The 12,826-nt window shown below is 35.4% G+C and overlaps 1 protein-coding gene across 33 annotated transcripts in view; it reads left to right on the top strand.

The window, feature by feature from the left end:
• The window catches only part of ADGRL3 (adhesion G protein-coupled receptor L3), a gene marked incomplete at both ends in the record, with an annotated part of 572,210 nt that overhangs the window by 304,383 nt on the left and 255,001 nt on the right, over nucleotides 1–12,826 (top strand). For all 33 annotated transcript variants that reach the window (XM_082653308.1, XM_082653318.1, XM_082653323.1 and 30 more), the window contains one exon: nucleotides 745–825. In XM_082653308.1, the coding sequence (XP_082509434.1) occupies nucleotides 745–825 (81 nt within the window). The remainder of the gene's footprint in view (nucleotides 1–744; nucleotides 826–12,826) is intronic.

The raw sequence follows: 12,826 nt of genomic DNA, 5'->3' as shown, positions 1-12,826 counted from the left end.
GCAATTTTTTTCAGTCAGCGTCTAGTCCTTCAAATCAACTTTAACTCATGAGACAGAAAATGTATTACAGATATGCATGTGAACTAGCAGCATGCTTTACAAGAAACAGAGAATGAATCCATCTACCTGCTTTTTTATATTGTGGTTAGTTATTATTTTTTCATCAAGTACAATAAGCAAGTAGGAGTAGTTTTCTACTCAAATAATAAGTAAAAAGTTTAAAAGTAATCATAAAAATAAGGTATAAATTAATTACGGTTGTAAAGTTATCTAAGTAAGTGCTATTCAAAGTGTTATCTGACATAGATGCCAGTCTGCAGACCATTTATTACTGATCTGCAGTGAAATAAATGCAAAAAATAAGAGTAAATGTTTAGAAACACTTAAAGCAAATTGATAGAGTACTTAGTGTCTGTTTAACAATGAAAAATGGGGACTTGTATTTTATGTCTTTAGTTTTTGCATTTCATTTTTCTTGTCAATCATTTTTATTGTATTTTTTAAAGTGTCACTCAACAATAAACTTGTGATTTAACAACAACAACAAAGTAGATGGCTTAAGAAGGAATGATTTAATTGCTTGAGGTTTGGATGACACATAATGATTCTGTGTTTGGATAGATCTGTCTGCACTCTGTAATGGTTAGTAATTCAGTGTGAAGAGAGATGTATGACATCATAAAACCAAAAAAAATGTAAGAAGACATAATTATAATATCTTAACATTTATTTTTGGGTCCACAGGACAGGCACATCATGGACAGGTACCGTACATCTCTCCACCAATTCACCTTGACTCTGAGCTAGAAAGACCCCCTGTTAGAGGTGAGTTGTATTCTTTTTTTTTTAGTTTTAAGAAAAAGAAACTTATGCATTCTTTGTTGAAGACAATTAATTAAATTAAAGATAACTGTAAATATGTATCTTACAATGCAGTGCCTATTTAAAAAACAGGAGGAAAATGGTGTGTAAGGAATGTAATAACAGAAAGAGTAAGTCTTATTTATAATAAGATGTGAATATTGTTTTGAGAAATGTTTGTAAACCAAATAAGAAATGAGGATCCATAGTGGAAGACTAGTTGAAAACAAACCTAGATTTAGAGATTACCAGATAACCATTACTTTTGTTTATTGGAAATTTCTTCTTCTACTATCCTTTTTTATTTTAAAATAAGTTAAGATGTCTTAATCTAAGTCATATTGACAGATTTATTTCCTTGCAAAGTGATATCTTATATTTTATTATTCCTTTTAAAAGTCATTTTATTATTAATATAATTTAGTTTTAAAGTATATAAATTAAAATTATGTATTTAAATTGATGCCATCTGTTTAAAGATTTTTAAAAATAACTAGTCATACAATATAGAAGTTAAAAGTAACATTTATCTCATAATCTAAATACAGAATTTATCTTTCTACTTTTAAAAATTAATGATTTTTAAATGTTTTATAATGTTCAAACTAATGTAATAATAGACAAACTTTTAATTTTATAAATACCAAATATCCTAAGGTTAATTTTTCAGTTTAAAGTAATATGGTATATTTTCTTTTTTTTTTCCAAAGGGGAACATAGCTTTATTTTTATTTTATTAACATCTTTATTGGAGTATAATTGCTTTACAATGGTGTGTTAGTTTCTGCTGTATAACAGAGTGAATCAGCTATACATACACACATATCTCCATATCTCCTCCCTTCCACCCCTCCCTCCCACTCTCCTCACTTTGTCCCAGTGGCATGGTATATTTTCTTATACTTTCAATAGTATACAACAAAAGTCATTAGATCTGACTTTTATGAACATGTTTTCTATACATGCTATTTCTTCTGCCAGGAGTCTCTTACCTTTTCTTTTCTACCTAGTAAGTTTCTACCAGTGTTGCAATGCTCTGCTTTACCTTCAGTTCCTCTGTTAAGTCTTCCCATGTACTAGGCAGGAGCTAAGTACATGCCTCTGTCCTCCAAATATCCCCTGTGCTTGCCTCAATTATTATTCCTAAAACACTGCATTTTATTTTTCAGCTTGAATGTCCCTTTTTCCTTCTGTAAGATCCTTGAGGGCAAAGAGTGTCATAATTATTATTTCTCCTCCAGCCACTGGTCTGTGCTTGGCGCACAATAGGAACTCCTAAAATGATTTCTAAGTGACTGAAAGTGAAGGTGACAACCTAAATTGTGAAGGATGTATCCTCATTTTTCAAGAAGAAAACTGAGCAGGGACAGTAAGAGAACCTTACAAAGAAGAAGCAGAATGAACCAGAATATGTTATATGTGAAAGTTGTGATTTTTTTTTTTTTTTTTTCGGTACACGGGCCTCTGACTGTTGTGGCCTCTCCCGTTGCGGGGCACAGGCTCCAGACCGCAGGCTCAGCGGCCATGGCTCACGGGCCCAGCCGCTCCGCGGCATGTGGGATCTTCCCGGACCAGGGCACGAACCCGTGTCCCCCGCATCGGCAGGCGGACTCTCAACCGCTGCACCACCAGGGAAGCCTGAAAGTTGTGATATTTTTAAGGAAATGTTCTTGAGTGCACAGTAAAATGGGAGCAGTTTTAGAGGAAGAGACTGGGAAGATGTAATGAGGGAGATTGTGAAGGATTCTGTGTCTCATGCCAAGGAGTTTGTACTTTATCCTGGAAAAAAATCATCAAATATTTTTAATTTTTAAAAAAATTTTCCTAAGTTAGTGGGGTGTTACATCATAACAGAGTCCGTTCTTTTTTTTTTTTTTTTTTTTGCGGTACGCGGGCCTCTCACTGTTGTGGCCTCTCCCGTTGCGGAGCACAGGCTCCGGATGCGCAGGCTCAGCGGCCATGGCTCACGGGCGCAGCCGCTCCGCGGCATGTGGGATCTTCCAGGACTGGGGCACGAACCCGCGTCCCCTGCATCGGCAGGTGGACTCTCAACCACTGCGCCACCAGGGAAGCCCCAGAATCAGTTCTTGATATGGGAAAAGTATCTCTGAAATCAGTGTAGATGATGAAAGATTGACAGAGGGAAGCCATTCGGTAATCCAGGTAAAAGATGATTGGGAAATTAGTTAGGAGTGTGTTGGTGGCAATGGTAGGGTCCGAGAAGTGTGTTGAAGAGACATGGCATTGGCTGAACTGATACAGGGAAAAGAGCAGAAATGCCTCTAAGGTTTCTATATTGATTAACTACTTGGATGCTTATGACATAATTTCTCATCATGAGGAAGAGATGAATTTTAAATGGATGCCTTGTTTTAGACATGTTAATTCTTAGTAGAATGTTGTTCCCACCAAAGATGGAGACCTATTTATGCAAGTTGGTGACTTTAATATAATTCAATTTTTCAGACATGATCCCAGTATGATTTGGGAAGAATACTATAAAGTCATGGGTGTGACAGTGTAATAATCGACTCCAAAAGTTAGTGGCTTAAACAGGAAACATTTTTATAGTTCACAGAGTTGGTTGAATCGCATATGTGCTGACTTGACTGAGGCTGGATGTTTAGTAGTTAGCAGGCTGGTTGGGTTTTCAGGGGAGGAAATTCATTCACATGTTTGGTAGTCACCTTGATGTCATCTGCAGTGATGGCCATATGGCTCTCATCTTCCAGCAGGCTAGCCCCAGCTCATTCCCATTGTGACAGGATTCCCTGCAATGAGTAGGAAAGTCCTAAAGTTCAGGTATTGTTTAAGACTCTACTTGTGTCGTGTTTGTTATGTCCCATTGGCCAAAGCCAGTCACACAGCCAACCCTAGACTTAAGAAATGGACTCCATCTCTTGATGGAGGAACCACAATCCAAAGGACCATGGAAGGAGAGGAATTTGGGCCATTTCAACCTACTGTGGCTAGGCACATAAAGAGTAAAATAAATTTAGAATGAAGCAAGACAAAAATTGAGTGATAAAATGAAGGAATTTATAGCCAATAAACTTAAACTTGGGAGTTCTAGACCTTTCTTATCTTTAATTTCCTCAACTACCACACAGAAGTTCAGAAATAAGAAATCCTCACAGTGTCTTTGTGAGGATTAAGGATGATACAGAATAGAGTCTGGCATCTGGTAAGCCCTAGATAATATGTGGCTATTACTATTGATGCGAACTTTGGGGTTTGCTGTTGTGACATATGGGAAGAGTCTGGGCCTTGGAGCCAGGCAGACCTGCAGGACCTTAGGCAGCTTCTGTCTATCAACTGTAAAACAAGTTTTTAAGGATGATTAAGTGAAACAGTTAGTGTCAAGTTCCTGGCAAATAACCTGACATAAACTAGACCCTGAAGAGTTAGTAGGCAAGTAGGCATTATTAAGAGCTTCACTTTAAAGCGGCATCATCTTAGTAAAAGTAGTGATGGTATTGACCTGGTGAAGAATGATCTACTAGAATCCAGCAGTGATCTCTGCTTTATATCTATCTCAAATTGTGCTCTCTACCTTAGAAGAATTGTCTTGATAACTTCTAGTTCTCACATAGTTCCTCTACATGCATTGACCCAGAGACCCTCCTAAACTACTGTGATTAATGCAATTGCAGTTATAGTCATTAGCTCATGTGCCATAGTCCCGTAATTTTCAAAAAAAAAAAGAACATTTAATTGAATAAATAAAGAGGTTTGTATAAATCACCAAAATAACATTGCAAAAGATCTTGTGCTTTTTTTCTTAAAACTATCTAATATTTTATTTAAAAACAAATATTGGAAATGGTAAGAGTTGGCAATGTCATTGCTTTGGAACCACGAAGTATTTCCTTTCAACTTTCAACTCTCACCCCTCATCTGCATTTACTGTTTCTAATTATAGTGTACATTTTTGATATTTAAATTACACAAATGACCTGTACATTATCTATATCTATGTACAGAGAGGGAGTCTCTCATGTATATTATAGGTTTTGATTTGAATTTATACAATAAGATAAATTAGGTTCTTTAAATACTTTGAAATACTGTCTCTAATAATTTTTGTGTGATTATATAGCAATATCCTTTGAACTACCTGAAAAACCACATTAGATATCTATTTTTTCTATTTTTCTACTATAATTTTATACATATTGAGAAAATGAGAGCTATGTCTTGATAGTCCCCTTCCCCCACTGACCTACAGTTCTCTGTATTCTCTTTCTTTCCCTCCCTGTACCAGTTTCCACTAGTGTACATGCATGTTCATGTTTTAGGATTTATTGCTTTATATATTAATTCCCTGTGTATTTTACAGACTTGACTATAGTTTCATAGGAAAATCATACTTAAGCTTTTTGATATCCATCAAGAGAGCAATACAAAACAATGTTTAAAATGTATTAATATAGCTATCAATATTAGAACAGGGAATTTTTCAGTAGAAAGTATGAATTTTCTAACATACAATTACATATCAGATTGCTTCAGATACTTTGCCATTTTATTCTGTTCTTATCTCAAATATTTTGGATTACTTGGTACCTTTTTTTTTTAACAGTGATTGTGCTTTGAATATTTGAGATAGTGAACTAATTATTGGTAACTTTGGAATTGTTTTTTAACCTCTATTTTAAAAAATAATTATATAATTATTTTTCAAAAAGTATATGTGACATTTTCATTTCTTTTTCATCCCCTTAAGTTCTATATGTAGCTTAGGAATCATTTTGGTTTTGATCCACATGTCACCATACTACCTCCTTTCTATTCTCTTGATTTCTTTCACTTTTGCACTCACTTTTTAGGGAAAAAATATTTTGTGAAATTGATGCACTTGTTTGTCAAAATGTATTTCTTTTTTGGTATTGTGTATTTTAATTGTGACCAACATGCTCTTAGTAACCATATGGAAAATGTAGTAACAAGTTACCAAATAACCTTGAAAAAAATGTTGAAATCTATATTTCAAAATAGCTGAAGTATTTAATAAATTCAGTGGCACCTACGCCCGATGAGTAAATTTGAGAGATTTTATTGTTTAATGTGATCATACATGGCATTTGGTCACATAATTTATGACTGTGATAACTTTATATGCATTCTTCAACTTATAGATTTTATTACTGAATAGGAGTGTAAATTCCAATAGTTTACTAGTGCATTAATGTCACAATACATTACAAGGTAATTAACCAGAGCTGCCACTATAAATAGAAAAAATAGTCACAACCCTCACTATAAACTACTTAATAAAAATAAGATCCTGAGTCAGCATTCACCATTATAGTAATTTTTCTTCCCATACATCTCATTAATCAGGACTTTAAAAAGAAAATAGTTTCATCTAGAAGCACTATTATTTTTAAACCTTTCATTATTAAAACAAGTTTGTTACAATTTTGTACTTAATTTAATGGGATTATTATATATTTCTGTATGCAAATAAGTTCTCTATGCTTTTCAGACATATTTCCCAATTTTGTGTGTTATAACTGAAATGAAAGTCTACTTTGTTATTTTTGTAGCAGATTTGTAAATCAGCACAATGGAATTCTTAGCAGGGCTCATTAGAAGTTGCAGTTCTGAAGGACATGTGTCCTCACCAAGGATCCTCTGTCCCTAACCTTTAGTTTGCTTTCTAACTACTCACAAAATACTCTACCCCAAAATCATGTCTGTATTACAGACAGAAGCACTCAATGAAGGTGTTTGGGTGGGAATTTATTTTGGAAGCTGAATTAGAATCCTAAGCAGAGGTGAATTTTGAGACTCAAGTATACCAATTGAGGCACACTCTTCAGTTGAAACTCTGTTGTTTTATTTTTGGTTTGCTTTTCTTTCATTGTTTTTCTATACAGTTTGTTGACAGCCTTAGCAGTTAATGATAGAACCCTACCTATGAATTCTTCACAACATCACTAGCAATTCAATTTAGGTAAGTTCCTGTCAATAACCAAGAAAAGACATTAACTTCTGAAAAATGTCCTCCATTTTATTACTAAGGATGATACTTTGAATATTTTGCTACATAAAAGTTTGCCAGTTACCAGATACATTCCGCCTTCTAATATGGTAAACCACTAGTAATAAAGCTGGTGAAAACAGTACTGTATTTATTCTGTATAGTAATGTGTATAGTCTTCCTTTAGGTAGCATCTTATGTTTGATCAGAAGTCTAATACTAAATGCTAATTTATACAGTTTCTAATTGTTGACAGTTACAATTTATACTCTGAAAAAAATCTAAAATATTTGGGCACATTTGGAAAGCTGTGTCTATTTTTTTAAACTTTTTTTCTATAATAAAATGAGTAATATAAACATGGTTCCATTGGCAGATAATCAATGAACTAGAATAATGCCAGGCATTAAGTTTCATGTGCAAACATAAATTACATTCAGCACATCCACACACTGACAATGTTTTTTTAAGTTCAGAATAAACAGATGGTCCTGCCTGGTGCATATATATTAAAAATAGGCTATAGCCAAAGATTCAGCATCACAAACTTGAGACGTTAACAAATGATATTATTTAGTGAAATATAAAAGCATTTGATGTTGATTAAAATAAAATAGGAACAAGACATCTGGCATTCTTATTGAGGAGTCTCCAGGCTTGTCCTTTAAAGTGCTGTGATGGTGTTTTTCTAACTTACCTGGTTAGCAGATATTATATGGTAGAACATAATTTCCTAGCTTTATTCACCCTTAACCCAAGGGAATAAAAATTAAACTTGCATATAACAGAGTACTTTGACCATGTTAAGTAAACACCCTTTTCCTACACTTGCAAATGCCAAGCATTTTTTTGCTGTGTTTAAGTACACTGTGAACACCTACAAGATAGAGGCAGAGAGTATAGCTTGTTATTATTAATGGTAAACACCACTCTCATTCATTAAGTATGCATCTTGTGTCAGACGCAGGAAAAAATATTTTATACATACTGCCTCTCTTAGTCTTACAAGGATCCTATCACTTTTTTCATTCAGACTTCTTGGTCATCATCATTCTATTTCTAGTATCAAGCATAGTACTATCATACTATGAAGTAATACTTGAATTTGGGTTGAATTTAATTGAAGTTAAATTCTAAACTTGATGGTAAAATGTACTTTTTATTCAATATTGTTAGGAATAAGTAGGAGGGTTTTGTAAATTGTAACATACTTTCCAAATATAAGTTATTGTTGAAAAGCCAACATTTATCGTTTGAAATAATTTAGCACACTCCTGCAGGCCCCTTGTGGAAAATAATTCGTGTGTTGAGAATAATTATTCCAGAGAGTAGTGTGATCTAGTAGTTTATCACGTTAGGTTCCTAGTCAACTTGTCTTGGCATTCTCTCAGTGAGCCTGAATGAGAAGAAGGGAGCTTGTTTGAATTCTCTTTCCCATTGGCTGATGGAATGATAGTCCTAGTATTCGAAGGGTATTCAGTAGAAACTTGATACTGTTGTGATCTGAACATTCTCCTTCAGGTTCACTGTGCCTACTACTGGCAAATCCAGTGATAATGATCCTTGACTTGAATATGAGGATTCCTCCATTGGAGCTGTTGTTCAAGGCAAGGGAAAGTCTCCGGGATTAAGATATCTCTAAGAAGCTATGACCAGGGTTCAGTTCTCTGAACTTCACAACTCCCCACATCTCCCAACCACTCCCGGCTTTCTGTGCCCCCTCCTAAGGTTGCTCAATGGCCCAGCTCTCCTAAGACTGCTACCACAGGTTCCAGTACTTACTTCTTTTTGTCTTATTTTGATTTGTCTCATTCAGATCAATGAGAGTAGAGCTGCTTTATCTTGTTGAGGGAGAAAAATATTTAGTATTTTCTGAATGTCACAACTTTATGGTGAGGTATTGCTAGTCATTAATAATAACAATAATAATAATAAGAGCTAACATTGATTATGCAAATTAACCTTAAGTCCTATGTTCAAACTAAAAATTATCCATATGATCCCCTCTCTCCCAATTTCCAAAGAGAGCCAAACTTACTATTCTTCAGAATATTACGATCGATACCACCTTTTTGAGTTGACATGGTATGAACACTTAATATTTATACTTAACATTTGTGCCAAGCTCTATTCTAAGCACTTGACATGGATTATTATTTCACTGATTTCCCGAATACCGTGAATCAGGTAGTATTATTATTGCAACTTTGTGAATGAAACAACTGAGACATAGAGAGTTTTCTTTAACTTCATAAAGGTCAGACAAGTATTAAGTGTTGGAGCCAGGATTCAAACCTAGGCATCTGTAAAATCTGGTATGGAAGTTTTTCATTTATACAAGAGGAACCGTGACTTAATTTCTAAAACTACATACTATAGCAAGTATTTAGTAATGAAACATATTGTCAGCAAGCAATGAGAGATCTGACCATCCATAGTAGAGTATTTTTTTAAAAATTCTCACCATTTCCATTATTCATCTCTAGAACACAATATAAGTAGTTTGAACACTTATGTACTATTTACTACCCAGTGACAAATAAATTTTTTGTGTCTGTTGTCTTTTTCTATAAAATAGAATATCTTTGTTCTACTGCCACTCTGTTACTTTTTACTCTTTTCATAAAATGTCTCACTGTTTCCCTCAAAAGAGGTATCTAATACTGTGTTTTTCAGTATTCTCTCCCCAAAATGGTTATTTATTTAATCACCAGAAAATAATTTTTTACCTGTATACTCAAAATAATTGATTGAATACCAGGAGCAGACAGCAGGCTGATAGTTGTATTAAGTGCCACCACTAGAGCCTGGGATGGGATGAAGAAGGAGTCGGCTTGACCTCCAAATATAGCAGTCACCTGCATCCCTACCTGCTGAATACACACAGCTATAAGGTTCCAATTATTTGCTGTACCCACACAACACATGCATACACACACACACACACACACACACACACACACACACACACACACACACTACTCAGGAGTATCTTCTCTAATATAACAATTCTTACTTGACAATAGGTTTAGAAGATAGGTATGATAAAGATAAAATGTGTGGTAAATCCTTAAAATGTAAAATATCTTTTACTTTTAGAGTCAGTTGCCTGAGATTAGATAAGATCTCTTTTCTCCAGATTCATCTTTTATACCTGGATGGTAGGGGTTGAGACTATTACAGATACAACCAATGTATGATGAGAAATGAAGAGGGTGAGGATCTTGTTTTCTTAGTTCTAAAAGGCGTATTTTTCAGTATGGGAAACATTACTTTGAGTATTATTCATCACATAACACCCCAAACAGCATTGCCTTCACAGTAAGAGACATTTGGCTCCCCCAATGCTAAGAAACACTTTTCTCTTTGTTAGTTATAGCTCTGGGTCCAGCAATTATTTCCAGTTCTTAACAATTCAGCAAAAAACAATTTCCCTAACTGGAGCAGATAGTCCTGTTAAGTTTAGTATCAGAGTCTCCTGGGTGGAAAAACATGGAAGTATGCAGCTTCAACTCTAATCCTCAGATTTCATCCTGATAATCTTAATTTGCTAAGTATTAAGTATTAAGTGTTGGACAAACCCAATAGCCACAGCAACAATCTCTCTCCCAAGATTTTTTAAGTATTAGATACAAAATATGATACTATATGTGAAAGTGCTTCATACCCTATAGAATGCTATACAGATATTGTTTAATATAATTTAGCAGCAATACTTTATTGCTCTAATCTAAAACTCATTATAGCTCATATAGATCAAGGAAATAAGTCCTCAAGGGAGTCTGAATGTTCTTATCTTCCTTAAATCCTATTGGCTTAATTATGATACAGTTTCATATTAAAGATAACCATATTTTTCCTGTGAGTGTCTATACATTTATTTTATTTTTTTAAATGATTAATTAATTTATTTATTTTTGGCTGCGTTGGGTCTTTGTTGCTGCACGCAGACTTTCCCTAGTTGCGGTGAGCGGGGGCTGCCCTTCGCTGCAGTATGCGTGCTTCTCATTGCGGTGGCTTCTCTTGTTGCTGAGCACAGTCTCTAGGCATGCGGGCCTCAGTAGTGTGGCACGCAGGCTCAGTAATTGTGGCGCACGGGCTTAGTCACTTTGCGGCACGTGGGATCTTCCCAGACCAGGGCTCGAACCTGTGTCCCCTGCATTGGCAGGTGGATTCTTAACTGCTGCACAACCAGGGAAGTCCTGAATGTCTATACATTTAAAATCTCAAACATGTATCAGACAATAAAGCTACATCAGCTTTTCTTTGTGCTCTCCTGAAAGACTAACTTACATTCAGTGCTCAGTGTTCTATGCAGCTGCATCTTATACATGGGTTAGATTTTGAAGTTAGGGGGTAAGGCCAAAAAAACAAAACATAAAACCCACCTTGAAAAATACTCAAAATTGTCTATAAAATATGGTTTATCCAACAGTGAGTTATTCCTCAATATCAGAAAATGTGAATAAAAAATACCTCAAATCTGTCTTGGGAATGGAGGTCCTTGTGTGATGAGTGCTGTGGAGAGACATAGAACCGAGGGAACATATCTCTGCTTCTCTAGTTACTCTGGGCCTTGCGCTCCTTGAGTAAAATGGCAAATGGAATCTTCCCTCAAATCCTTTTTGAGTGAATATAGTTGAATTTAAGTCAAATTAATTTTGATGTGACTATACTATAGTGAATGCCTTCTATGTGCCAAGCACTCTACAGGGGACAGACAATACAGTGATGTACAGGAGAGAACAGCTGGACCTTACCTAGCAGTGGAGGAGGTAAACAATAGATCAAATACAGATTAAACAAGCAAGGTTATGAATAGGTTATGGTTAGAGCTATAAAGGAGATAAATAAGGTGGATGGTCAACCAAAACCATTCTAGGTTGACTATTGAGCTGAACTATGAAGAATGAAAGTGAGTTAGCCATGATTAAAGTTGAAGGATAGTATAATCAAAGGCCCTGAAGTAGAAAAGTCATGGTGTGTTAATCCATTTGTTCACTAAGCATATACTGATTAGGGCCTCACATGTGCCAGGTGTTGACGGAACTGTGCAGTTTATAAGTCTGCCAAGACTTCAGTTCTCATGAAACATACACCTTAGACAGAGAAACAATAAATGAACAGAAAAATTAACAAATAAGTGGACATGATAATTTCTGGGACATAATGAGAGGGGAGACTGGGGATACAGGCAGAGTATTTAGGCAAGACTCAGATCATGAAGGGCCTTTTCAAGGAAAAAACAGAGCTGGACAGTAAAGGGATAAAAAAAAAGTGTTTTTCCCCAGAGCTATTCAGTAGAGGAATAAAGACCCTGGGATAGAAGGGACATCAATTCCAAATACAGCACAAACAAGTGGGAACTTATAGCCAAGGAACGGTGTGTGTGTGTGGGGGGGGGGTGTCACTGGATGAAAAATTACTAAAAGGAAACATCACAGGTGAGGGGGATTCTGGAACCACCTTAATAGAATTCTTGCTGAAGACAGGCCAGGGTGATAGGACATCACCCTGGCCTGTCTTCAGCCAGGGGATGGTGGAGGATAAGAATCTGATCAGATATGGAAGGTGATCAGATATTGAGGGTGGGAGTTCTGACTAAACTGACTTAACAGGGTCCTTGCCAAAACTGGATTGTACAAGGAAGTGCACAGATAGACTTAGAAAAAGGTTCAGGAGTCTAATTAAAGTTTGATCTAGCAGGGAATATTTGTCAGCCTTGTAAGCCATGAAAGGAGTTTGGCTTTTATTTTAAGATCTGTGAGGATCCCTGAGGAATTTTTACACAGAATACTGCATAATCTGATTTTGATTTTAAAAAGATGACTCTAGCTATAGGGTGGAAGATGGCATAGAAAGAGGTAAATCCAGTCATATTGGTGTGGCCTTTATTTAAATTTCATTTAGAGAATTGCCTTCTGCCACTTAAATTTTTTGAAGATTTTCTTTCCTGCTTTTCACTCCATTTTCCACATT

The sequence above is a fragment of the Grampus griseus genome (assembly GCF_964374135.1).
Source record: "Grampus griseus genome assembly, chromosome: 4".
Lineage (NCBI taxonomy): Eukaryota > Metazoa > Chordata > Mammalia > Artiodactyla > Delphinidae > Grampus > Grampus griseus.
The sequence above is the reverse complement of the archived record's forward strand: the minus strand, read 5'-3'. Positions and strand labels throughout refer to the sequence as shown.